Raw genomic sequence first — 27434 nt, 5'->3', positions numbered from 1 at the left:
ACTTAAAGGGGGGGGGGGGGAGGGGGATGGGAGGGGGTGGGGACGGGAGGGAGAGGGGGAGGGGGTGGGGGGGGGAGGGGGGGGAAAAGGGGGATGGGAGGGGGAGAGGGGGGGGGGTCTGGGTTGGGGGGGGGGGGTTTGGGGGGGGGTTTTGGAGGAAAGCTTGGGTAATAGGGGGGATAGGAGGAGGAAAAAAGAGGAAAGGGGGAAAAAAAAAAAGGAAAAGAAAAGAAGGGGAAGGAAAAGAAGGGGAGGAGGAAAAGAGGAGGGGGAAAAAGAAGAAGAAGAAGAGAGAAGAAGTGAACCCCAATAAGAGAAGAAGAAAAAGAAAAAGAAGAAAAGGAAGGGAAAAAAAAAAGAAGAAGAAAGAAGAAGGGGGAAAAAGAAAAGGGGGGGGCCAGAGGGGGGGCGGGAAAGAAAAAAGGGGGGGGGGGGGGGGCCCCCCGTTTGAGGGGAAAAGGGAAAAAGGGGGGGGGGGGGGGAGAAAGGACCCTGGGGGCCCTGGGTTTTTCGCCATGAATGTTGGGGGGTGGGGGGGGGGGGGGGGCTTTTTTGTTACCTTTTTTTTTTTATTTTTTTTTAAATATAGGGGGAGGGGAGGGGGGGGGGGAGGGGGGGAGGAAAGGGGGGGGGGGTAAAGGGCACATTTTCCGTCGTAAAAGCAATTTTTTTTTTTTTCACAAACCCAAGGTAAGACCCAAAAGGGGGGGGTTAGATTTTTCAGTGGCCCCCCTTTTTTCTTTTTCTTCTTTTTTTCTCTCTCTCCTCTCTCTCTCTCCCTCAACCCTCTCCCCCCTCCCTCTCCCTCCCCTCTTTCCCCCCCCTTTCCCCCCTTTTCCCCCCTTTTCGTCCTCCCCCTTTCCCCTCTCTCCCCTTCTCCTCTTTCCCCCCTCCCCCTCCCCCCTCTCTCTCTCTTCCCCTCCTTTTCTCTCTTTTCCCCTCTCCTCTCTCTTTCGTCCTTTTCTCCCCTCTCTCTCTTTTCTCTTTTCTCTTTTCTTCCCTCACCCCCTCCCTCTCCCTCCCCTCCCTCCCTCCCCCCCCCCTCTCCCTCCCCCCTCCCTCTCCCTTCCCTCCCTCTCTTCTCTCTCTCTCTCCCCCGGTCTCTCTCTCTCTTCTCCCCTTTTCTCTTCTCTTTTCCTTTTTCTCTCTCCTCTCTCCCCTTCCCCTCTCCCCCCTTCTTCTCTCTCTCGTTCCCCTGGTTTTTCTCTCTTTGGGAAAAGTTTGGCGATGTGGTTTTGGAGGGAATATGCGGTGGTGCGGAGCCATCTGATGCGGGAATATATCCTCACGTGTTTTCTACCTCTCGCTCCCGCTCGCCCCTATCCTCTCTCTCGGTCGGTTTGTCAGTCGCTGTCTCTCGCTTTTCTCTCCCTTTTTTTTTTCTCTTTATCTCTGTCCTTTCTTTTCTCTCTATTTCATTTTCTTTCCCCTTTCCCTTTTTCTCTCTATCGCTTTTTAATTTTCTATCGCTTTTTTTTATCTTTCTAAACGGGTTTTTTTATCTCTCTATGTTTTTTTTTTTATCTCTCTATCTCTTTCTTTATCTTTCTATCGCTTTCTTTATCTCTCTATCTCTCTTCCTTTATCGCTCTATTTCTCTTTATCTCACTATCTATCTATCTATCCATTCTGTATCTATCTATCTACTTTTCCCCTCCATTCCTCATTCTCATTTTTGCGTGTGTACGAATGTATATATTAGTTTCCCCTTCCCTTTTGCCATCCATCCGCGGTGCCTCCCCTCCCCCCTCCCCCCCCGCCCGAGTCGAGCATCGTGCCAGGAGCATCGCCTGAGGGTCAGGTGTGGCACTCGAGGCACTCCGAGGATGACTCGCGGAGTTTCGTAACCTCGCTCTCGTCACCATTCCCGACGCGCCGCTGTCACTCGTCCGTCCAGTGTGTGTGCGTGTGTGTGTGTGTGTATGTGTGTGTGTGTGTGTATGTATGTATGTGTGTGTGTGTGTGTGTGTGTGTGTGTGTGTGTGTGTGTGTTTGTTGTGTGTGTGTGTGTGTGTGTGTGTGTGTGTGTGTGTGAGTGTAAGTGTGTGTGGAGGAGGGACGGGGAGGGGGGTAGTAGAGGAGGGGGAGGGGGAGGGAGAGAGGGAGGGAGGGAGGAAAGGTGGTGCAGTGATGGTTAATTTGCTCTTCACCCTTTCTCTCTCTTCGTTTTTCCGTTTCTCTCTTTTTCTCTCTCTCATTCTTTATCTTCTCTTCTCTTCTCTCTTTCCCCTCCCTCTTTCCCTCTCTCCCTCCCTCCCTCCCTCCCTCCCTCTCCAACATTCCCCCTCCCCCTCCTCTCTCTCCCCCCTCCCCCTCTCCCCCATCCCCCCCTCTTTCTAGTAATGTCTAAATAATGGAAGGAGTTCGTAGGATGGCGCACCGAACATCAGGTCGTGTCAAAGTGTTTCGTGTTGGCCTACGGCTTATCGAATGGCGTCGAACGAAGCGATATGGGCGCGAGCGAAGAGTTCTGAGTGCTTGGGTGGAGGAGGTGGAAGGAGGTGGAAGGAGGTGGAAGGAGGAGGGGGATAAGATAGGTAGGAAGAAAGGAGAAGAAAAGGGGGGTAGGAGAAGGTAAAGGATAAAGGTGGATGATAGAGGAAGAAGGAAGAGGATAGGAAAGGATAAAGGATAGAGGGGGAGAGTGCCAGGGGGGGGGAGGGGAGGAGGGAATAGGGTAGAGGGGACAAGATAGGGTGCATGGGGGAGGGGAGGGGGAGGAGGGAGGAGGGAGGGACCAAGGTTACGTGGGCGGTGGTAGAGAGGGTCGTGGGCGTTGCTGGCGCGCGGGCGTGTTACTAGGGCGGCAGCAAAGAGTCGCTGTGATTTGTTGCGGGTTCATTAAGCGGAAGAAGTTCCTGGATGTTGCAAGGGGTTGGCGTAGGGGGGGGGGAGATTGCAAGGGGAAGACCACCCGCTCAAAAAAAAAAACTGATAAAAAAAATATATATATATATATTGTTACGTAACTGCAGCTGTTGCCATATACATTCCTCTTTATATTTTTTTAATGGATATTTATACTACGTTTAAACTTTGTTTTTCCCTATTTTTGCCACGGCTGAGTTGCGCTTACGCTGGGTCGTCGGAGGCTGAGCGAGTCACCCTCACTTGAGGCCAGAGATTGGGCGGTTGGAGGGGGAGCCCGGAGCTAATCCTCCTCCTCTCCTCTTCCTCTTCTTCCTCATATTCGCCTTTGCTACTTATATCCTTCTCTTCTTCTTCTTCCTCTTCTCCTCTTCTTCTTCGTCATGTCCGCCTCTTCCTTTGCGTCTCTTCTTCTCTTCCTCTTCCTCCTCTCCTTCCTCTCTTACTCTTCCTCCAACTCCTCCTCCTCCTCCTCCTCCTCCTCCTCCTCCTCCTCCTCCTCTTCCTCCTCCCCCCCAACTTTCCTCCTCCTCCTCCTCCTCCTCCTCCTCCTCCCCCCCCCCAACCTTCCTCCTCCTCCTCCTCCTCCTCCTTCTGTTTTTCTCGATAGCGTCTTGGCGGTGGCAAAGGGACGTGCAATGATTCATGCTTCAGTGATTCCGGGGTTTGCAATCATACGTTGTGGCTTATTGACGGGGACAGAAAGGGAGCGGAGGAGGAGGAGGATGCGAGAAGAGAGAGGAGGATGCAGGAGGAGGAGGAGGATGCAAGAAGGGAGAGGAGGATGCAGGAGGATGCAAGAAGGAGTGGAGGATGCGAGAAGGGAGAGGAGGATGCAGGAGGATGCAAGAAGGAGTGGAGGATGCGAGAAGGGAGAGGAGGAGGCAGGAAGGAAGAGGAGATTCAGGGAGGAGAAGGAGGAGGAGGAGTAGGATGCTGAGCATGATGCGGGAGAAAGAGGAGGATAAGGATGAGGGTGGCCTAGGGAGGGAGAGGATGAGTATCCGATAGAGAGGGCTAGGATGAGGACGAGAATGAGACGGGGAGGAAGAGGAGGATGAGCAGGATGCAGGAAGGAGGATGTGGGATGTCCTTGGTCCCGCTGTGTTCTGGCAGTTGTCTTCTGTCGCTCGTGTTACCTACACGTGTGCAAGGACACGTATGCGCCATTGCATATTCATAGGGGCGCCCCCCCCCTCCTCCGCCTCTCTCTCTCTCTCTCTCTCTCTCTCTCTCTCTCTCTCTCTCTCTCTCTCTCTCTCTCTCTCTCTCTCTCTCTCTCTCTCTCTCTCTCTCTCTCCCCCTCTCTCCCTCTCTCTCTCTCTATCCGTGTGTGTGTGTGAGAGAGAGCGAGAGCGAGAGCGAGAGAGAGACTAAGTCTTTAGGCAACCCGAACGCGGAGACAAAGGGATGATTACTTTACAAGAAGCAAATGAAAAGTCGAAAGCGCGATTATTCCCGGCGTGCGGCTCCGACCTCGCCGTTTCCATTGGTGTTTTCAGTCCATTATAATTACTTGTTTGTTTCTTATTCTTTTTCTTTTCTTTTTTTTAAGTTTTTGTTTTTTCTAACGTCTTGTTTCTCCGGCAGGTGGCGGCGGCAACGTGAGCGTGTCCGCCTGTGAGCACCGCTACACCAGCACCTCGGGAGGGGCGCCGCCCCCCTACTCGCGGCTGCCTCCTGACGGCCATGAGTTCCCCAGCAGCTACGCCGAAGGCCTACCCGACAAGCTGTCTCGCTTCGCCCGTTACTCGCGCCTGGCCATGGAGCTGGACAGCCCCACCAGCCCCGGCAGTCCCCCCCCTTCCTCCACCTCCACGCCCCGCCCGCGCTCGGCCCCGGGGACGCCCCTAGGCCCTCCCCCGCCCATCCCCCGCACCTCTCCTCGAGCTCCAAGGCGTACGCGGCGGAGCGCGGCTCGGACGGCGGCAGCAAGTGGTACTCGGGCGGCGGCGAGGAGCGGCGGCCGCGCGAGGCCACGCCCACGCGCGGCCGCTGGCGCCGCCAGGACGAGCGCAGCGAGCGCAGCGTCCGCGACAAGATCGCCATGTTCTCGACGGACGGGCCCGACCAGCCGCACCCGAAGACGCGCAAGCTGGACAAGGTGGAGGGCGACGAGGCCACCATGAAGCGCGCCTTCACGGAGGACGACGTGCGCCTCGAGTCGTCGGGGTCGTCCTCGGGCGGCAAGGCGGGGCTGCGCGACGGCTCCCGCTCGCTCAGCAAGACCTCGGCCTTCAGCTCCATGATCAACGTGAGCAGCGCCGAGCCCAAGGACGGCGCCAAGATGGCGACGGCCTCCAGTGAGGTGGACATCCGCCAGGAGCTCCCCCCCGCCCCCCGCCGCGCCGACCTGCGGGACAGCAAGCGGGCCGAGGGCGACGCCTCGACCTCCGGCGGCCTCCACGCCCGGTCGCAGAGCCTCATCGACATCGGGCGGACGACGCTGACCAAGCGGCACAGCGTGGGCGCCTACGACCGCCCCTCCGTCTACCAGTACGGCGTGGAGAAGCCCGAGGACCGCGAGCGGCGCACGTCGCTCTCCAACCTGATCGAGCAGCGGCGGAAGAGCCTGAGCAAGCTGCGCGGCCTCGTCATCCCCGAGAGCCGCGCCAACGACGGCCTCGAGAAGACTCCCATCGACCTCCCGAAGATCGCCAGCATTCCGCCCGCGTCCGCCCTCAAGACCATGTCGCTGCCGCGCGAGGGCCAGCGCTCGCCGCGGCTCTACAAGGCCGACTCCATCTCGAGCATCGACTCGTGCGAGTCCAACACCAGCCGACAGAGCTCGCTCAACGCCCCGCCGTGGAAGGGCGCCGCCGCCGCCGCCCCCAGCGCCCTCCCCAAGTACTCGCCGGCCTTCAAGAGGAAGAGCATCGCCGTCTTCAACAAATGCGATAACTTACCTCCCCCGAGCGGGCGCGCGCACAGCACCCGCAGCGCCTCGCCCACCAGCGACTTCTCGCAGGCGTCGCCCGTGCCGCCCGCCACCACGCCGCCCAAGAGCCTGGAGAGCATCACCACGCCCGGCTCGGAGCACGCCTTCGAGTTCTGCGAGACCAAGTACTCCAGCGACAGACACAGCTACGGCAAGCTCTCGCTCTCGCAGAAGAGCTCGCTCGACTCCAGACTCAGCCGCGCCGAGGACAGCGACAACGACTCGGCGGTGAGCTCGACGCAGTCCAGCTTCTCGCAGGGCATCTCGCCGCCGTCGTCGCCCATGCCCGAGCACGAGGACCACGACGACCGGAGCTGCAGGGCGTACCGGTCGCGCCTCTCCCCGCAGAGCTCCTTCGACGAGCAGGACTCGGCCAGAAGAGTCCTGAAGCGCGGCAGCATCGAGGCCGAGAACAGGCGGAACGTGCTCAACTCGGCGCGCTGCAGCTCCGGCCGCAGCAGCGACGAGCAGCTCACGCCCGAGATCATCCGCAAGTTCTCCTCGGAGCGGACGGAGGAGACGGACAGATTCCCCAAGCGGCTCGACACTGAGCTCCGCGAGGGACCCAAGACGAGCGGCCTGCGTCGCCAGCCATCGTCGTCGTCCACGTCGTCGGCCGCCTCGTCGCGGCGGTCGTCGCACGACTCCTCCCGACGCAACTCGCGCGACTCGGTGATCCACGTGGCCAAGCACGACGAGGTCAAGGTGTCGGCCGAGCCCGTGTACTTCGACCAGGAGGGCGAGATGTACAAGGAGTCGCAGCTGAAGGTGGCGTACCTCAACGAGATCATGGACGACTTCGAGCAGCTGAGCGAGGCCGCCAACGAGGAGGTGATTGCCGAAATCCCGATGTCAGCCTCGCGGCGCGTCGTGGAGCAGCCCGAGGCGAGCGACAGCCCGCGCTCGTCGCCCACGCGGCGCTCGGAGCGGTGGGCGGCCCTCGAGATGAAGTACGGGTCGTCGTCGTCGGCCGGCGGCGACATCGAGACCAAAATCCAGAGACTGAGAAGGACGTCGGACGCCGCCTCGCCCGAGAGGAGCAAGAAGTCGCAAGGCTTCCGCGCCCTCGCCGACAAGTGGCAGCAGCGGGCGGAGGAGGACACCGCGGCGCCGCAGCCTCAGTTGACGCGCAGAGAGAGCGGCAGCCGGATGGACCTGCCGTCGCGCCCCAGCCGCCTCTACGACGAGCGCGCCGCCAGCCAGGAGCACCCGACGCGGCCCGCGCGCCTCTGCGACGAGCCGTCCGAGGGCACCGGCAGCCGGCCGGCGCGGCCCACGTCCCTCTACGCCGAGTCCAGCCTTTCCTCCTCGAACAGCAGCAGCGCCAGCGAGGTGCGCAGAGTGGACCTGCCTGACCGAAAGCTGTCCATGCCCGAGTACGGCAGCGGCGGCATCAAAATGCGCGAGCGCCGAGAGGGCGGCAACGGCGGCGCCCCTTCGCGCCCCACCAGCCTCATCGAGGGAGGCGACGCCGCCATGATGGACTCGCACTACCTGAGCGCCGCCCCGCTCAGCCCCGCCGCGTCCACCGACTCCCGCGAGGACCTCCTCGACACGCCGGAGGCCCTGTCGCGCACGGCCAGCAAGGAGGTGCTCGACGCCTTCTCGCGCCCGAAGACGTCGGTCTCGGGCGTGTCCCTCCAGCGCTCGGGCGCCTCCAACACCCCGAAGATGGCCGACATCATGCGCGCCTTCGAAAGGCACGACCTGGGCAAGCGCGGCGCGCCCTCCAGCGGCGCCTCCCACCCGCGCATGTCCTCCCTCGACTCCACCAACAGCGACGACGGCTCGATGGGCGCGCACTACGGCTCCGTCACGTCCCTCGCGTCCGGCCAGAGGGACCAGTACGGCTCCATCACGTCCCTCGCGTCGTCCACGTCCCTCATCTCGCCTCAGGTAAGCCGCCTTGTCGTACTTCCCTTGGCTCTGGTGGTCGTCCGGGTCGTTTGGTTTGGGAGCTCGTCTCAGCTGCAGGAAACGAGCTGGCTTCCCTCGAGTAGCTTTGGCCTTGGACGCCCCGAGTGCCGCCGCCAATGCGTTCGTTCCAGGGAGGATTTTTGCTGTGTGTGTGTGTGCGTGTGTGTGTGTGTGTGTGTGTGTGTGTGTGTGTGTGTGTGTGTGTGTGTGTGTGTGTGTGTGTGTGTGTCTGTCTGTCTGTCTGTCTGTCTTCTGTCTGTCTCTGTCTCTGACCGTCAGTCTGTATGTGTCTATGACTGTCTGTGTCTGCCGTCGTGCACGCGTGTTGTGTCTTCGTTACGTCAACGGTCCCTTACATCACCCCCCCCCCCTCGTGGTCACGCGTGCGCCGACCCGCCCATTGTTTATAATTCCTCCCAGGCTGTTGATTATCGATGCCGCGTCCACTTAGACCATGACGTCACTGGCACAGCTGCGAGCGGCACTTCCCGACAGTGAATCAAGCTTGTCCTTACGACTGATCAAGCTGGTTTCCCCCACGATCTGTCAAGCTGACTTTACCTGCGACTTTATCAAGCTGACTCACGGCACTGGTTCTCCGGATTAAAAAAAAGGAAAAAAATGTCGTGGACCGGTGTTGGTCAGCCGGTGAAACAGGTCCTTGTCATTAGCGCCATTACGCGTGCGACCGCGATCCTCACTCGGTCGCTCGCCTCCCGTCCTCCTCCTCTTCCCCTTCTCCCCTCTCTTTTCTCTTCCTTTTCGTCTCTCTCTTTCCTTCTCCTTTTCTTCCCTCTCTTTTCTCTTCTTTTCTTCTCTCTCTTTCCTTCCCCATTTCTTCTCTCTCTCTTCTTCCTTACCCTTCTTTCCTCGCGCTTTCTTTCCTTCAATTTCTCTTTCCTTTCTTTTGATTCTCATCCTCCTTTCTTTCCGGATTTTTTTCTTTCTTCCTTCCACCTCTTCCTTCCTGTATCCCTATTTCTCCCTCCTCCTCCTCCTCTTCCTCCTCCTCCTCCTCCTCCTCCTCCTCCTCCTCCTCCTCCTCCTCTTCCTCCTCCTCCTCCTCCTCCTCCTCCTCCTCCTCCTCTTCCTCCTCCTCCTCTCTCCTCCTCCTCCTCCTCCTCCTCCTCCTCCTCCTCCTCCTCCTCCTCTCCTCCTCCTCCTCCTCTCCTCCTCCTTCTCCTCCTCCTCCTCCTCCTCCTCCTCCTCCTCCTCCTCCTCTTCCTCCTCCTCCTCCTTCCATTCCTCCTCGGCCTACTTCTCTTCCTCCTCATTCTCTCCTGCTTCCTCCTCATTATGCCTCTTACTCACCTTCCCTTCCTTCTCCTTTTCCTCTTTCTCCTCCTCCTCCTCCTCCTCCTTCCTCCTTCCTCCTTCCTATTCTTCTTCCTCCTTCCTGTTCCTCCTCTTCCTTCTCCTCCTCCTTTTGATCGTCTGCTTCCCCCCCCCCCCCTGTCGTGTCCTCTTCCTCCTAACACGCACACACTCATGCATACATATTTATACACGTGTATGTATGCATGTATATGGATGTTTGCATATATTTGTATTTGTGTATTTAAGTCTATATCTACCTGTCTATGTGTGGTTGCGTGTGTGTGTGTGTGTGTTTGTCTTTCGAGTTAATGGTAGTTGACAATCACAAGATGAATTGCAATTTCCTGTTGGTCAGCTCACTCCCTTGTTCCTTTCAGTGTTTTCTCCTTTTCTCTTCTTATTCGCTCTCCCTTCCTCCGTTTATTCCCCTCTCCCTCCCTCTCTGCCTCTTCCTCTCTTGCCCTTCCCTTTCTTTCTGGCCCTCTCCCTCTCCTCTCTTTCTGTTACCGTTCTCTCTCTCTCCTCTCTCTCTCTCTCTCTCTCTCTCTCTCTCTCTCTCTCTCTCTCTCTCTCTCTCTCTCTCTCTCTCTCTCCTCTCTCTCTCTCGCCACATTACTCAACCATCCGATGTAATTGGCTCCTGTTCCGTGCACCTTCTCTCATTATTATCGCCTTCTTCGGTCATTTATCGTCGTTTCTGTTCTTGCTTTCTCATTCTCTTTTTTTTTATTTTTCTTCTTTTCTCCTCTTCTGTTTCCTTTTTTTCGCCTTTTGTAGACTCGTTTTTTTCGGATTATTTTATCAACATGCCTTCTCATTGTAAAAGCGCTTTTTTTTTAAAGAGAGAAAGAGATCGACATTGCGAGTTCGCTTCTGGCGATCTCAAATTGACACAATCTCTCCTGTGGTCATCAACCCCCCCCCTCTCCCCCACTCCCCCCTCCCCCCTCCTCCCCAATCAAACCTCCAACCTCAAGTATTGTCCGCGTGTGTGGGTGTTTCTCCGGCCCTCACCTCGAACCCCACACCCTTTCGCTCACTCGCCACTACCTTTCGCTCGCCTCCGATGCCTTCCCCCCCATCTTTCTTCCTCCCCCTTATCCCGTCACGTCCGAAAAGATCCGAAACCGTCCGCTCGGTTTTGGGAACCTTTCAATACGAAGGAGATGTCACCTGGGGCTTATTTTCACACTTCTTCCCTTGGCCTCGAGGGTTTCGGGGAGGCGGAGGGGGGGGGAGGCGGGAGGGGGGGAAAAGAGTGTATTTTGGGGGTTTCTGTTCATCTTAGGGAGGGAAAGGGGGAGGGGGGAGGGGGGGGAAGGGGAGGTTTTGTTTGCGTCCGTATTTTTTTTTCTTTTCTTTTCTTTTCTTTTTAGTTTTATTGTCTGTTCTTTTTTTATTTCCTTTTTCTTTTCTTTTCTTTCCTTTTTCCTTTTGTTGCATTTGTTGCTTCTATATTTGTTTTCTCTTTGTTTATTTAGAGGTTACATGGGTTTGGTATTTCAAGTCACTTCCGCATATGTTAATAGGACAAAAAAAAAACATCCGTATTTTTATCCGTAAAGATTTTTAAAAAAAGGCGAAGTAGGAGAGAAGAGAACTCGACGGGTAACTATTTCTTAAGAAAATAAGAAAATTCAAGAAAGATATTTAAAGATATCTATAAGAAGAAACAAGCTGTTCAATTCACCTACCTCCCCCTCCCCCTCCCTCCCTTCCCCTCCCTCCCTCCTCCATCTCCCACCCTTCCCTCCTTCCCTCCCTTCCCCCTCCCTCCCTCCCCTCCCTCCTCCTCCATCTCCCACCCTTCCCTCCTTCCCTCCCTTCCCCCTCCCCCCCTCCCTCCCTTCCCCTTCCCTCCTCCTCCATCTCCCACCCTTCCCTCCTTCCCTCCCTTCCCTCCATGTTCCTCACCCCTTCCCTCCCCCCTCTCCCCTACCCTCCATCTCCCTCCTCCCTTCCCTCCCCCTCTCCCCCTCTCCCCCACCCTCTCCCCCAATCTTTCTCCCTTTGGCCAACGCGAGTTCGTCCGTCGGCGTCCGATCTCGTGCTCGTGGCCGGTCGCGAGGAGTTCCTAGCGGTGGGTTTCGGCGTTAAATGTCCGCGTGATGATTGGCATTTATGGGCGAGGGGGCGAAGCAGGTGTGTGTGTGTGTGTGTGTGTGTGTGTGTGTGTGTGTGTGTGTGTGTGTGTGTGTGTGTGTGTGTGTGTGTGTGTGTGTGTGTGTGTGTGTGTGTGTGTCTGTTGTCGTCTGTCCGTTTGTCTCTGTCCGTCCGTCCGTCCGTCCGCCCGCCTCTCTGTCTCTGTGAATACGAGGCGGTGGTGGAGAGTGGGTGTAGTAGACGGGGTGGTGGTGGCGAGGACGGCGTTGACGGTGATCATGCGCTGATGAATGGCATTCTGTAAGCCACAGCCGGTTAGGGTTACGCGTTACTACCGCAATTAATAAGGAGGTATTTTTGAGCCTCGTTGGGCCGTCGTCACGAGACTGGCGGAGGAACGAATAGCGCCCGCATTTTTACTGGGGTTTTGTTCTCTCTCTCTCTCTTCTTTTTCCTCTCCTCTCTCTCTCTCTCTCTTCTCTCCTTTCTCTCCTCTCTCTTTCCTCTCTCCTCTCTCTCTCTCTCTCCCCCTCTCCCCTCCCCCTTTCCCGCCTCCCCCTCTCTTCTCCCCCTCTTTTTCCTCCTCTCTCCCCCTCTCTTTTCTCTCTCTCCTTTTTCTCTCTCTCCCCTCCTCTCTTCTCCTCTCCTCTTCCTCTCTCTCTCCCTCCCCTTCTCTCCTTCTCTCTCTCTCTCTCTCTCAGAAGTGCTTCGCGCCATGACGACATCTCGAGGCGCGTTTTTTCGAAGTCTCTCGCTCCAAGAGTTCGCATTGTGGTCGTCTTTTGTCCGTCGGCCGTCCTTGGGGGGGGGGGGGGGGGGGGGTCGTTGGGGGGGGTCAGGGTGCGGTCTCTCTCTTCTCTCTCTCTCTCTCTCTCTCTCTCTCTCTCTCTCTCTCTCTCTCTCTCTCCTCTCTCTCCTCCTTCTCTCTTTTCTCTCTCTCTCTCCTTTTCCTCCCCTCTTCCTTTTTTCCTTCTCCTCCCCTCTCCTCTCATCCCCTCCCCTCCACCCTCCCCTCTTCCCCCCCTCCCCCCTTCACCACCACTGAACGAAAACAAAAGACGCAGATAATGAAGTGGATTCTCCAATAAATCCCCTTGCTTCACACAAAGCATTTACGTCGCAAAACCCGCGAACCTTTTCCCCAGTCGACTAACCACGCCTCGGGCTCTGTGGGGGGGGGGTTTTGGGGGGGGGGGTGGGGGGGGGGGTAAGTGTGGGGGGGGGGGGGGGGAAAAGGAAAAGGGGTTGGGGTGGGGGGGAGGTGGGGGGGGGGGTGGGGGTGGGGTGTTTGGTGTGTGTTGGATGTTGGAGGAGGGGGGGGGAGTGGGGGTTACGTGTGTGGTGTGTGTGTGTGTGTGAGGGGGGGGGGGGCTTATTTTCTTGATTATTTCCCTTTTTTTTGACTGGAAAAATGCAATCTTTTTTTTTTACTGGATAATCTTCTGGGAACCCCCCCCCCCCCCCCCCTTTTTCTTTTTTCTCTTCTCTTCTTTTTCCCTTTTTTCTCTCTCTTTCTCCTTTTTCTTTCTCTCCCTCTTTCTTTCCTCTCTTCTCTCTCTTCTCTTTTCTTTCCTTTCTTCTCTCTCTTCTCTCTCCCCCTTCTCTTTTCTTCTCTTTTTCTTCTTTCTCTTCTTTTTTTCCCTTCTCTTCTCTCTCTCTTTTCCCCTTCTCTTCTCTTCTCTTCTTTTCTCTCTCTCTCTCTCTTCCCCCTTTTTCCCCTTTTCCCCCTTTTTCCCGGGACCCCCATAGATAATTCGGGGTTTTTCCGCAGAGGCTTCGTGCTCGTCTGTCAAGTGGGGGGGGGGAGGGGTAAGGAGGGGGGGAGGGATATTATATATTATATATATTTTTTTTTTTTTTTTTTGTGTTTGTGTGTGTGGTGTGTGTGTGGTGTGTGTGTGTGGTTTCAATATATATATAATTTTATATAAAATAATATATATATTTTAAAAAAATTTTATATATAAAATTTATATTTTATATATATGAAAAATTTTTAATATATGTATAAATTTTTTTATTGTTTTTTTTTTTTATATTATTTATATATATATTTATATATATATTTTTATATATATAAAATATATTATATTTTATATATAGAGAGAGAGAGATGAGAGAGAGAGAAGCGAGAGAGAGAGAAAGAGGCGAAGAGAGAGAGAAGAGAGCATGGAGAGAGAGAGAGAGAGAAGAGAGAGAGAGAGAGAGAGAGAGAGAGAGAGAGGAAGGTTAGATAGGAAGAGATAGGGAGAGTGGAAGGGGGGGGGGGTGATGAGGAGAAAGAAAAAGACCAAGAGAGAAAGCTGAGAGAAGAAACGTAGAATAAAACAAACAAGGACAATAGAAAACAATAAACCCAAAACAAAAACAACCTTCCTCCTTCCTTCCTTCCTTCCCCCCCACCCCCCCCCAAAAAAAAAAAAACAGTAATAACAACAGTAAGTAACGACAATGGAGAAAGTTTTCCACCCTCCCCCTCCCCCTCCCCCTCCCTCCCTCCCTCCCTCCCTCCCTCCCTCCCTCCCTCCCTCCTCCCTTTTCACTCCCTCCCCCCCCCGTCCCCCTTGTCTCCCCTGGGGGCGCTCGCAAGCCAAGGGGGGGCGGGGGGGGGCGAGGAAGGTGCATTTAGATTAAACTTTATTATTTTTTTCCTTTTGTTTGTTTGTTTGTGTATGTTATTTTTATTTATCTATGTTTTATCTATTTCTTTATTTATTATTTTTATTTACGTATTTTTATCTATTTTTTTTATTTATTGATTTTTATTTACGTATTTTTATAATTTTTTTGTAGTTATTATTTTTATTTACTTATTTTAATCTATTTTATTATTTACTTATTCATATTTATTTATTTATTTATTTACTATTCTTTTTTATGTGGGGGGAGTGGGGGTCTGGTAACGGTGGATGCAGAGGGAAGAGTGCACGTTTGGCAACATTTGCAGGTCGATGAAACTGATTGCATTTTAAAAGATGGGATCAGTTTTATCGACTCCCCCTCTCTCTCTCTTTCTTTCTCTTTCTTTATTTTTCTTTCTTTCTCTCTCTCTCTTCTCTTCTCTTCTCTTCTCTTCTCTTCTCTCTCTCTCTTTCTTTCTCTTTCTTTATTTTTCTTTCTCTCTCTCTCTTCTCTTTCTCTTCTCTTCTCTTCTCTTCTCTTCTCTTCTCTTCTCTCTCTCTCTCTCTCTCGCTTCTTCTTCTCTCTGCTCTCTCCTCTCTCTCCTGGTCGTCTCTCTCTCTCTCCATAACATTGTTCTGCGTCCAATCTCTCTTCATCTCTTCTGACTCTCGTTCGCTCTCCTCTCCTCTCTCTCTCTCCCCGTCCCTCTCCCTCTCTCCTTCTCATTCTTCTCTCTCTGCATACCCGTGTCCTCGGTTCTCTCTCTCTCCCGGGTTGACGTCCTGGTAAATATTTATCACAGCATTCCAATTGGCTTTACAAATCGAGAGAGATTTTTCAATAAAAGGAGAGAGAATTCTGCATTTTTCTTCTTCTTCTTCTTCTTCTTGTTCTTCTTCGTCTCTTTTCTTCCCCGAGAGATAAATCGGAGAGATAGAGATAAAGGCGCTGACCCGCTGACCTCACCTGCCGTTATAAATGTTGAGCAAGCGCGGGTCACCTTGGCGCAGAGAGAGAGAGAGAGAGAGAGAGAGAGAGAGAGAGGAGAGAGAGATAGAGAGAGAGAAGAGGTATGCGTGAGAGAGAGAGAGAGAGGAGAGAGAAGAGAGAGAGAGAAGCGGAGAGAGGAGAGAGATAGGGAGAGAAGAGAGAGAGAGAGAGAGAGGAGAGAGATAGAGAGATAGATTGAGGTAGGGTGAGAAGAAGAGAGAGATGAGAGTGATATGAGTGAGATAGAGAGAGAGAGAGATATCCACTTTTCGGCTCGCAAGTTGTTTGGCTGGTTGGGGGCTTTGACTGTTTTTTTTTTTCGCGCGCGTTTTTTCTCGGAAAAGTAAAGTGACTTTCAGGGGGGTTGTGTGTGTGTGTGGAGGGGTGGTGGTGTAAGTGTGTGTGTGTGTGTGTGTGTCAGCGTCTTAGCGTGCGTGTTTACGTGTACCGTATCTACCTTGCGTGGATATTATGTTTATTTATGTGCGTTCCGTGTTGCGTGCGCGCAGGAGCGTGATTACGGCGGCCAGTACAGCCTCGGGGCAGATTTAGAACAAGCCTCATACCCACCCTTGCCCCTCCTCACCCACTCCCACCCCCCACCCCTGACCCCCACTCCTGACCCCCGCCCGTACCACTATTTAACTTGAATAATACTCCGCTTACACGGCTTTTATGCCTCTCCCTTGCGCGATTGCCGTTACGGAGGAAGGGGGGGGGGGAGAGAAGGAGAAGAGAAGAAGGAGAAGAGAGTGGGGGAGAGAGGGAGGTGGGAGGGACGGAATATGGAGGGGATGGAGGGAGAGGTGGAGGGAGGGAGAGGGGGAAGGGAGGTAAGAGGGGGGAACGAGGGTATGGGGAGGAGGAGAGACGGAGAGGGGGTAGGGAGAGAAGGAGAAGGGGGGAGATGGTGAGAAGAGAGGGGGGGAGGGAGAGAAGGAGAGGGTGAGGGAGAGAAGGATAAATGATAGTGAGGAGGGAAGCGGGATAGGGAGAGGGAGAGGGAAAGAAGACAAGAATGGAGAGAGAGAGAGAGAAAGAGAGAGAGAGAGCGAGAGAGAGAGAAGGAAGAGATGAGAGAGAGAGAGAAGAGACGACAGGGACCGGCCTAGACCCCCCAACCTCCTTCGCGCTCGTTAAGACGCCGCCAGCTTGCAGAAGAAGCTCCGTTCGGTGGCAATCTCCAGGCAATCCTCAGATCCTCACAGCTGCTCGCGGGGCCTGGCGGAGGCGACGTAATGGGTTCCTCCTGACGGGTAATGGGTGCCGTTAATAGGCCCGGGTAATAGGCAGTTGGCAGGCGCGGCGCCTTCCTCGTTACCAGTAACACCCGAGGTAATTACAGATGAAGAGTGAGAGCGGCGCTGGAGGTCCTCGGGGGTGCCTTTGCGTGGGGGCGTGCGTTGTTGTGTGTGTGTTTGTGTGTGTGTGTGTTATGTTGTGTGTGTGTGGTGTGTGTGTGTGTGGTGTGTGTGTGTGTGTGTGTGTGTGTGTGTGTGTGTGTGTGTGTGTGTGTGTGTGTGTGTGTGTGTGAGTGTGTCTGCTTGTCTGCCTGTCTCTCTGTCTGTCGGTATGCGTGTTTCTGTGTGTCTGCCTTTTTTTCCTGTCTGTAAGAATGCAAGTGTAAGTGTATGTAAGTGTGCTTGACTGCTTGCTTGCTTGGCCGATTCTGTGCCCTCAGCTCCCCTTGCCTGCCATTGGTTTTTGATTCTACACACATAGGCCTACGTTCACCCCCCCCCCCCCTGTGTTCATTCACCTTTCGAACTTTGTGTCATTTAGTTGAATTATCTTGCATTTTCGCTATTATCTCTTCCTCAGCGTCTTTTAAGGGGAGACGGAAGAGGAATGAGAAGGAGAATTGTAAAAATGATGATGATAATGATAATAATGATGATAATTTCCCATTGCGTTTCTTTCTCTTCTCAAGACACATGCAATCGTGACGGGTTTACGGTCGGGGGGTACATAAATTGCTGTTTGCTGAGCAACAAAACTCAAAAAACTTCCAAATCAAAGCCTGCCCCTCCTACCTCCCTCCCTCCTTCCACCCCCGTATATGTGCGTGGGGGGAGGGAGGCGGAGGAGGATGGGGGGGAGGGAGGAGGCGCTGCCCGCTACATCCACCTTGTGCCGTCGATTATGAGGTGTGTACATGTTCTCACCTCCCTCCTCCCTCCCTCCCTCCCTCCTCCCTCCATTCCTTTTTCTCCTTCTCTCTCTCCTTCTCTCTCTCCTTCTCTCTCTCTCTCTCTCTCTTGCCGTCTCTCTCTCTCTCTCTCTCTCTCTCTCTCCTTTCTTTCGCGTTCCATCCCCTTGTTAAATACATTTCTTCTTCCCTGCGCCCTTCGCCCGGGGTCGCCCGCTTGTCGTTCAGTTGCCTTTTATTTTTATCGCTAATTTTCTCATTCTTCTGTTTCCCTTTTTTGTCTTTCTTAGATTTCTTGTTCTTTTGTCTCCTCCTTTCTGTTTCCGATTTTTATTCTCTTCGTCCCTTTGTTTCCTCTGCGTTCCTGTTATGTGCTTCGTTCGTTCGTTTCTCGTCTTGTGCATCTCATCCTCAGTCTGTCTTCTGCCTTCCTTCCTCCTCATCCTCGCCTCTTCTCTCTCTCTATTCCAACCCCCTTTCTCCTCCTTTCCCATTCTTCACCCCATTCGCCTTCTCCCTTTTCTTCTCTTCTGTATCCTGATCTTCCTCCTCCTCCTCCTTCTCGTCCTCGTCCTCGTCCTCCTCCTCCTCCTCCTCCTCCTCCCCCACCTCCTCCTCCACCTCCATCCCCCCCCCTCCTCCTCCTCCACCTCCTCCTCCTCCTCCTCCTCCTCCTCCTCCTCCTCCTCCTCCTCCTCCGGGGCGTTTCTCTATTACCTCTCATTAGAGATAATACAGAGATGCCCTGAGTCCCGGCTGGGCGTCCCGCTGCAGCCTCGCCTCCCCTGCCCCTCCCCCTCCCCCCCCTCCCCCCCTAGCCTGGCCGGTCGCATCTTTCTAGGTCTACAGAAGAGGATCCTTGGCTTCTGTCTCGTAGTTTGGTTAGGTTTTTATGATTTTTTTTTTGCATTTTTTTTTTTTTTGCATTTTTTTTTTTGCATTTTTTTTTTCATTTTTTTTTGCATTTTTTTTGCATTTTTTTTTTTTTTTGCATTTTTTTTTTTTGTTTTTTGCATTTCATTTTTGCATTTTGTTGCATGTCTATATCTGTGTATTTTGGGATCGTGCTGGCCTTATGATTGTAAGCAATTTCGATTTTTTATTATGATTATTATTATTTTTATTATTGTTATAATTATTATCATTATTATTATTTATTATTTTTTTATTATTATTACTGGTAACATTATTACTATTATTGTATTGTTATTTCAGTAAATCTAGTTTTTGCATTGCGGTTTTTTTTACCATAGTATCATTTATTATTATTATTATTATTATTAAGTTTATTAATTTTTAGCATATTGTTATTATTGTTGTTGTTGGTGTTTGTTGTTTGTTGTTGTATCGTTCTCTACTCTGTCGTGCTTTGGTTTTTTCCCTTGATTTTATTTTGCCTGCCCTTTATTGTTTTTTTTTCCTCCCTCGTTTTTTTGTTTTTTTTCCTCCTGCCCCCCCCTTTCCGCTTCCCCTTTCCTCCGTGCCCGTATGATTACTATCTAACTATATCGTATTTGTTCTTAATTGCGCATTTTGTCTTGTTTATTTTCTCTCAGGTTTCCTCCTCCCTCCTTTTTTTGTCTTTTCTCTCCCTTGTCTGAAGTTTTCTTTCCCCTCCTCCTTCTCTCTCCTCTCTTTCCTCCCTCTCTTTCCTTTCTCTCCCTTGTCACTCTTTCTCCCTTTTTCCTCGCTATCTCCTTTCCCATTCTTCTCCCTCCCTCCCTCTTCTCTTTCTCCCTCACTATCTCCTTTCCCATTCTTCTCCCTCCCTCTCACCCCCTTCCTTCTCCCTCACCCCCCCCCCCTCCGTCGGCCCGTTCCTCTTCCCTCCGGTCTTCAATTCCATATATCCGCCCTACAACAAAACAATCAAACACCCCCCCCCCCTCACCACACACGAACCCCCCACCCACCCGGGGCCGCCCGTGCCCATGCTCGCACCCGACGAGTGGGGGCACCGACCCCCCCCTCCTCCTCTTCCTTCTCCCCCCGGGGACCCAACCCCCCCTCCCCAAAAACCCCTATCTCCCCCCTCCTCCTCCCTTCCCTCCTTCCTCGCCTCCTTTGGGTGTGTGCCTCATTCTCCTTTTCCTCCTCCTCCTCCTCCTCCTCCTTTGCCTCCTTTGTCTCCCTCCTTTTCCTCCTCCTCCTCCTCCTCTTCGTTTTCTTCCACCTCTTCTTTTTCTTCCTCCTATTCCTCCTCTTCTTCTTCCTCTTCTTTTTCTTCCCCCTCTTCTTCTTTCTCCTCCTCCGCCTCCTCCTGCGCCTTTTCCGCCTTTTCCTCCTCCACCACCACCTCCTCCTCCTTTTCCTTCTCTGCCTTCTCCTCTTCCAACATCACCTTGTCCTCCTCTCCATCATCTTCTTCCTCCTCCTCCTCCTATTCCCCCTTCCCTTCCTCCTCCTCCTTCTCTCGTCCATTCCCCTCCACCCCCCCCCTCATTCCCTTCGCCCCCGCCCCTCCCTCGAACATTCCCATTTCGGGTCAGAGATTTCCACAATACGTCCGTTTCCAGATGACTAACGGCCGCCCTCCGGCGCAGGACCGCTGGGCACGCGTGGGGGGAAGGGAGGAGAGAGAGAGAGAGAACTGTGTGGAGGGGAGAGAGAGAGGGGGAAAGAGGAGGGGGAAAGGGGAACGGGAGAAATGTGGGAGTGGGGGGAGAGAGTGGGGGAAAGGGGAACGAGAGAGGGAAGAGAGAGAGAAAAAAATGTGGGGGGAGGGAGAGGGAGAGAGAGGGAAAGGAGACGAGAGAGAGAAAAGAGGGAGAAGTAGGAGGGGGAGAGAGAGAGAGAGAGAGAGAGAGAGAGAGAGAGAGAGAGAAAGGGGTCGGGAGAGCGGAGAATAAGAGGGGAGGGGAATGCAAAGTAGAGGAAAAGAGGAGGTGGAGAGGAAAGGAGAAGGAGAAAGAAGGAAGGAGGGAGGGGGATTGAGAGAGGGAGGGAGGGCAAGTGAGAAGAGAAAAAAGGAGGTAGAAAGACCAGAGTCACGCACGAAGAGACCAATGAGACGTAGAGAGAAAGAGAGAGAGAGAGAAAAAAAAAGCGATTTAAATCCCTCACGACGCGCCCGAGCACCCCTCTCCCTTTCCCTCTCGTTCTCAAGACCGATTTGAAAAAAAAAATAATTGAATGAGACAATGTAAAAGAAATGAGGCAGTTAGTATGAACTGAAGGAAGTAACTCAACACAGAACATCGAATAAAGATCAATCTAAACGTGAGAATGCAAAGAAATAAGGAATAGGAGGCCATTGTGCTACTACTTCTTCTCAACCAACTTCTCACGACACACCCCCGACGGCCGTGTCTTTCTTTCTCACTTCTCCACGGAACCCGCGTTTGGAAATATCGCCCCATATCCGCCCACCGAAACCCGCCCGACAGAGACGTTCCGATAACCCGCCCCCGGACCAAAAGCCCGGTAGCCCGCTCCACCCGACATCCACGACAAAAAGCCCCGACAAAGACCCCGACTTTTTGTTGCCTGACAGGTCCGATAAAACAACCCGGCAGCCCGATAGCCCGACCGCCCGACCGTCCCGACAGCCCGACAGCCCGACGGACGGCATCGGCGGGTTCTCTCGAGCGGAAAAACTGTAGCGATTGCAAAAGGATACACATTTTTGCAAAGAACACGGTCATGCCTCGATGCAAATTGCAATGACTATTTTTCTTCTTCTTTTTCTCTTTCTTTCCTATATTTTGTGGATTTCTCGGCTGTTTTGTTTTCCGGCTTCCTCGAGCGCGGTTCGTTTCGCCCGTCCGTGGTTCGTTCGTCCGTCCGTCCGTTAATCCTTTCGTCCGTTCTGGTAATCCTGCCGTCCATTCTTCCGCCAGTTCGTCCGTTACTCCTTTTTTTCCGTCCGCCGTGCATCGTCTTCCGCCCGCCGCCGGGGTCGTGCGTGGGTGCGTGCCCGGGGGGGGCTGTCGGGCGCGGGTTACACACCCTCCCCAGCTTGCTTCGGGATTTCGGTCGGGCTCGGGAATGCGGCCGACGGGGGGAGGGGAACGGCGCTTGATTCCCTTTGATTTTTCTTTAAAATTCTTTTTGATTTTCTTGATTCCTTTGATTTCCCCTGATTCCCTTGATTTTCTCGATTTTCTTATATTTTCTTACGTTTTCTTTTTCGAAATCTATAGGGTGGGCGAGGGAGGTCGATAAGCACCGTTTGCTTGGGTTATTTAGTGTGTGTGTGTGTGTGTGTGTGTGTGTGTGTGTGTGTGTGTGTGGGTGTGGGGTGGTGTGTGTGTGTGTGTGTGGGCAGGGCAGATAAACAGAAAAAAAAGTGTAGACCAACAGGCTTGCAACATTAGAAAGAGATCACGAAATCGATGTGAAGAGAGAGAGAGAGAGAGAGAGAGAGGAGAGAGGGGAAGGGAGAGAGAGAGGAAAAGAGAAAGAAGAAGAAGAGAGAGAAGGGGGAGGGGGAGAGAGAGAGAGGGAAGAGAGAGTGGAGAAGAAAGGGGGAGGGAGAGAGAGAGAGAGAGAGGAGAGAGAGAGAAGAGAGAGGACAGAGAAAAGAAGAGAGAGAGGGAGAAAGAGAGAGAAGAGAGAGAGAAAGGGAAAGAGAGAATATAGAAGAAAGAGAAAAAGGGAGCCCGGTCCAGAGATCACAACCTAGCAGCTCCATATCCCAAGGGTCAACATCCGCCTCGCATTATCAATCCCCTCCCTCCCCCCTTCCCCTCCCCCCCCCCCCCCCTCCCCCCCCCCCCTCCCCTCCCCTCCCCCCCCCCCCCCCCCGAGTGACAGTCTGCAGGTCCGTCCGTCCGGCATTCCGCGCGTCCTTGGCGAAGGTCGGCGAGAAACTGACGGCGCGTTTTTTTTCGCCTCCCATTCTCTCGCGCCGCCATTGTGGTCTCCGAAGATGGCGGCGAAGGAGAGGCAGATGGCGTTTTATGGGGGGGAATTTTGGCTATATTTCGGGTCCTTTCTTTTCTTTTTTTCTTTTTTTTTTTGGATTGGGAGGGTTTTTGATTGCGGTTTTTTGTTTTTTTTTTTTTTTGGGTTTTGGGGGCTATGATATCTTGGGATTTTTGACTGATAGATGGCGGTAGTGTTTCCTTTCCAATTTCTTTTTTTTTTTCATAACCTCGTAAAGAATCGGCGGGGGGGGGGGGGTCGCCCTTTTTTGTAAGCAATGCTTTTTTCTTTTGTTTTTATTTTTTTTTTTTTTTTTGTGATAAATTTTTATCATTCCCGTTCTCTCATCTGACTCGCGTGGATATTTAATTTTATTATTTTTTATTTATATATTTATTTATTTATTTTTGTGCAAAAGAAGGTTAGCCGGGGAGGTTGCACGCGGGGGGAGGGGGAGGGGGGGGGAAGGGGAAAAAAGCTGGATTCAAAACGAGGCTAAAATTTCACGTGATTATCTCGGGTCACAAGGGAGGGACTTGGATTCCATTTTCCATTTTTGAGAGAGAAGAGAGAGAGAGAGAGAGAGAGAGAGAGAGAGAGAGAGAGAAGGAGAAGGGGAAGAGAGAGAGAGAGAAGAAGAAGAAGAGAAACAGACAGGGGAAAACAGACAGAAGACAGAAGAAAAGAAGAAGAGAGAGAAGGAGGAGAGAGAGAGGGGAGAGAGGAGAAGAGGAAGAGACAGAGAGGAGAAGAGAGAGAGGGAGAAGAGAGGAAAAGGGGAGAGGGGAAGAAGAGAGAGAAGGGGGGGGAGAGGAAAAGGGGAAAAAAAGAGACAGAAATAGAGAGGAGAGAGAGAGAGGAAAAGAGGAGAGAGAGAGAGAGGGGGAGAAAAGAAGGAAAGAAAAAGCATCCCGAAGGCAAAGGTGAGGAGAAGGAGAGATGGAGATGAAAGGGGGGCACCACCCCCCCACAGCCCGGGGCGGGCAAAAGATTGAAAAGGGGGGGGAAAAATTTAAAAGGGGGCGAGGAAAAGGGTGGGGGCCCCGGGGGAAAAAAAAACCCCCCCGGGGGGTTTTCTTCCTCTTCCCCCCTTCTTCCCTTCTTTCCCTCCTCCCTTTTTCTTCTTAAAAGGGGCCCCCCCCTCACCCCCACTTCCCCCTTCCACCCCCTTGGGACGTGTGCAACTTTCACTCTCACATCTTTTTAAAATCGCTTTTTGCCGTTTTTTTATCTTATCTTTCAAGGGAGGTTCGTATTTGGAAAAGCTCGTTTTCTCGTCTTCTCCTCTCCTCCCTCCCTTTTCCTTCCCTCCCTCCCTCCCTCCCTCCCTCTCTCCCCCCTCTCTCTCCCTTCCCTCTCTTCCCTCCTCTCTCTCTCTCCCTCCCTCCCCCTCTCTCCCTCCCTCCTCCTCTCTCCCTCCCGCTCTCCCTCCCCTCCCTCCCCCCTCCCTCCCTCCCTTCCCCCCTCTCTCCCTTTTTCCCTCCCCTCCCTCCCTCCCTCCCTCCCCTCCCTCCCTCCCCCCCTCCCTCTCTCCCTCCCTCTCTCCCTCCCTCTCTCCCTCCCCATTGTTCACGCTCGCTGCCCAACACTGACCATTTTACTATGCGAGTTATTGCAGAATATTGCGAAGGGAAGATGGAGATAGAAAGAGGAAGAAAGATAAAGATTTTAAATAGTTATTACAAAAGGAAAGAAGAAGAAGAAGAAGAAGAAGAAGAAGTAGAAAGAAAACATTGAAAAGGGAAGATGTTACAAGATTTATTGCAAAGGAAGGAGGAGGAGGAGGATGAAGCAGGAGAAGGAGAAGAAATATGTATTACGAAGGAAAGACGAAGAAGAAGAAGAAGAAAAAGAAGAAGAAGAGGAGGAAGATAAGAATAAAGATGCATTACGAAGGAAGGAATAAGAAGGAGAAGACGATAGGAAAGATTTATGGTTAGTTCTTGAAGAGGGTGTGTGCGTGTGTTCGTGCGTCTGCTTCGGGGTTATCGTGCGAGAGAGAAGAAATTGTTGTACCCGATGACTTGACCTCGTATGTCGGGTCAAGACCAGAGGCAGTGAAGGGCGACGTGTACATATATGTGTGTGTGTGCATGTGTGTGTGTGTGTGTGTGTGTGTGTGTGCATGTGTGTGTGTGTGTGTGTGTGTGTGTGTGTGTGGTTTTTCCTCTTTTTGTTTTTTTTGGTTTTTTCCCTTTTGGGGGGTTCCCCCCCCCCTCTTTTGTTCCCCCCCCCCCTCCCTTCTCTCCCTCCCCTCCCTTTCCCCCTCGCCTTCCTCCCCCCCCCGCTTTTTCCCCGGGCCCCCCCCTTTTTCTCCGGGCCCTCACTTGGGTCTCTGTCCCCTGGAGGTCCCCCGGCCCTCCCCCTCCCACCCCTTTTCCCCCGCTCTTCCCCTATCTTCTCCTTTCCCTCCCTCCCCCTTTCTCCTTCTCTCCCTCTCCCTCTCCTTCCCTTCTATCCTTCTCTTCCCTCATCCTTCCCTTCCTCCCTTCCTTTCCTTCCCTTCCCTCCCCTTTTCCCCCCTTCCGCCCTCTTCCTTAACCCCCCTCCTCCCCTCCTCTCCTATCCTTTCCCTTTCCCCTCCTTCTCCTCCTTCCTCTCCTTCTCCCCCCCCCCCCTTTCTCCTTTTCCCCATCTTCCTTTCTTTGCCCCCGCCCATTTTTTCCCCCCACTGTCCCCCAACCCCCCCCCCACAAACCATCTTTAATCTTTTTTTAAAAAAAAAATACAAATTAAAACCCAACCCCCCTTAAAAATCTTTTAAAGAAAGGAGATCAATATTTAAAAAATTTTTTCCAATTTCCCCCCCCCCCCCTAAAGGGGATCCCGGAAATTAGAGAGATACAAGAGGATAGACAGACACAGACACACAAAGAAGAAGAAAAATATCAAGAAGAAAGAAAGAGAGAGATACAAGAGGATAGACGGATAGATAGACAAGGAGAGACATGCGAGACAGATCAAGAGCTGTTCGTGTATCTAAATGAAGTAAGGGTATAAATACTCATCTGCTAATTATATTCACCTAAAAAAAACAATAGATTGAACTGCACATCACCTGCGGAGTTGGGGGGATTGGGGGAGAAGGAGGGGGAGAAGGAGGAGGGGGAGGGGGGGAGGAGGAGGAGAAGGAGGGGGAGGAGGAGGAGGAGGGGGGGGCGAAGGAGGTAGATAACACCTGGTGCGTTTTCGTAAGTGTCAACAAAGGGGTTAGGCTTGGGGCTCCTGCGTGATGGGGGTGGGGGTGGGGGGTGGGCGTGAAGGGGTCGTCAAACCGATAGGATGAAATAAGTCTTTGGTCGTGTTCTCTGTCCTGCTGTTCTCTTTCTCTCTGTCTCTTTCGGGATTTATGTTTCTCTTTCTCTGTCCGTCTGTCTGTTTTTTTTTTTATCTGTTTATCTCTCTATCTCTCACCCTCCTTCCCTCTTCCCTCCCTCACTCACTCACTCCTTCTCTCCTTCCCTCCTTCCCTCCCTCCCTCCCTCCCTCCCTCCCTCCCTCCCTCCCTCTCGTGGGCTTTGTCTTCCCTCACCCTCACTTGCCCTCCTTCTCGCCAGCGTGTCTCGAGGGAAACCAGAAAGTCGCCACAAACTACCACGCCTTCGCCCCCCCCCCCCCCCCAGACACACACACGGCTACAATGCTGCACCTGAGGATTAGCGCGCACACACACACACACGCACACGCACACGCACAAGAGAGAGAGAGAGAGAGAGAGAGAGAGAGAGAGAGAGAGAGAGAGAGAGAGAGAGAGAGAGAGAGGAGAGGAGAGAAGAGAAACAATGAGAGAGAACAGAACGAGAGAGAGAGAGAGGAGAGAGAGAGAGATGAGAGAGAGAGAGAAGAGAGAGAGAAGACGAGAGAGAGAGAGAGAGAGAGAAAGAGAGAGAGAGAGAGAGAAAGAGAGAAACACAATGACAAAGAAAGAGAAAGAGAGAAAAAAGACAAACAGCTAGGCAGACAGACAGGACATGCATCCAAAACAAACACAAAATACACAAACAGACAAACACACAAACAGACAAACCAGTCCATACCTTCCCGTATCGAATGGAGGCAAAGAGGGAGGGAAAAGCAACAGAGTCCTGCAACAGAGCAGAGGGAAAAGGATGGAGTGGTTCTCTGAAACGGTTTGTTCCAGCTTGCATAATCGGTCAGCTGCCTCTGTCAAGGGGTATAGAAGGAGGAAGGAGGAGGAAGGGGGGGGGGGAAGAGAAGGAGGAGGAGGAGGAAAAGGGGGGGGGAAGGGGAGGAAAGGAAGGAGGGGGGGAAGGGGGGGGGGGGGGGGGGAAAAAGGAAAAGGAGGAGGAGGAGGAAGGGGGGGGGAAGAGAAGGAGAAGGAGGAAAGAAGGAAAAGGAGAAGGAGGAGGAAGAAGAGGGGAGGAGGAGGAGGATGAAGGAAGGGGAAGAAAAAAGAATAAATAATAGAAAGAGAAAAAGAAAAAACGTAGTGGGACTAACAGATAAGGAGAAATTAAAAAAAGGGAAAAGAAACGAGGTGGGGTACAAAAAAAAAAGAAAAAATAGAAAAAGGCGATGAATAAGGAGAAGGGGAAGAAGATGAGAGAAGAGAGGTGAGCGAACAGCATGACTCTCTCCCTCCCCCTCCCCCCCCTCCTCGCCAGCTGTCTGTCCCCCTGGCGAAGGTGTGAGCGTGACTTTGCGATGCTCCCCTGTTCATGGCAGGGAAGGAAAGAGAGAGAGAGAGATGCTCCCCTGTTCATGGCAGGAAGAAAGAGAGAGAGAGATGCTGCCTGTTCATGGCAGGAAAAAGGAAAAGAGAGAGAGATGCTCCCCCGTTCATGGCAGGGAAGAAAGAGAGAGAGAGAGATGCTCCCCTGTTCATGGCAGGGAAGAAAGAGAGAGAGAGAGATGCTCCCCTGTTCATGGCAGGGAAGAAAGAGAGAGAGAGATGCTCCCCTGTTCATGGCAGGGAAGAAGGAGAGAGAGAGAGAGATGCTCCCCTGTTCATGGCAGGGAAGAAAGAGAGAGAGAGATGCTCCCCTGTTCATGGCAGGGAAGAAAAGGGGGGCCCCCGGGAAGGGAATGGGGAAAAAGGGGAAAGTTTGTTCTCTGAGAAAAAGGGACTAAAGGAGATGTTACTGTTATGGGGAGGAAGAAGGAGAGAGGAGAGGATTGGATGGCAGGGAAGAAGGAGAGAGAGAGAGAGGGGCCCGAGGAGGAGAAGAGGAGGAGAGAGAGAGTTGGTCATGGAGGAAGAAGAGGAGAGAGAGATGGGCCCAATGTTAGGCAGGGAAAGAAGGAGAGAGGGGAGAGAGTTGTCTAGGCAGGGAAGAAATGGAGAGAAGATGCTCCCCCTTCATGGAGGAAGAAGAGAGAGAGGAGATGTCCCCATCTGGGAGGAGGAGCAACTGGGCCTAAATGCTCTCGTCCCATTTTATTTTTTTCTAATTTTATTTTTCTCAAGACTAGTTTTCTAGAATATACAAAACAAAGAGAGAGAAGAACAAAAAAAATACAAAAAAGAAAAAAAACACACAACAAAAATATTCCTCTCATTAACTAAGTTATTTCCTTTTATATCATATTATTTTTTTTTCTTTGGGGATCCCCCATTCACTTTTTTTAATTTTTTAAAATTTTTTTTTTAAAAAATCAAATCATTTAAACCCAATCCCACATAAAATTTTTTTTCTCACCCAA

The 27434-nt window shown here is 52.6% G+C and overlaps 1 protein-coding gene across 1 annotated transcript; it reads left to right on the top strand.

Moving 5' to 3' along the window:
* The first annotated feature begins 3948 nt into the window (after positions 1-3948).
* On the top strand, positions 3949-20506 carry LOC119583196. The gene is given in 4 exon segments (XM_037931674.1): positions 3949-4027; positions 4438-4746; positions 4749-7895; positions 20145-20506. Coding segments are annotated over 4 exon segments (3897 nt in total).
* Positions 20507-27434: the final 6928 nt, after the last annotated feature.

The sequence above is a fragment of the Penaeus monodon genome, chromosome 17 (assembly GCF_015228065.2).
Source record: "Penaeus monodon isolate SGIC_2016 chromosome 17, NSTDA_Pmon_1, whole genome shotgun sequence".
In the NCBI taxonomy this organism is placed as follows: Eukaryota; Metazoa; Arthropoda; class Malacostraca; order Decapoda; family Penaeidae; genus Penaeus; species Penaeus monodon.
This window is presented reverse-complemented; position numbering and strand designations above follow the sequence as displayed.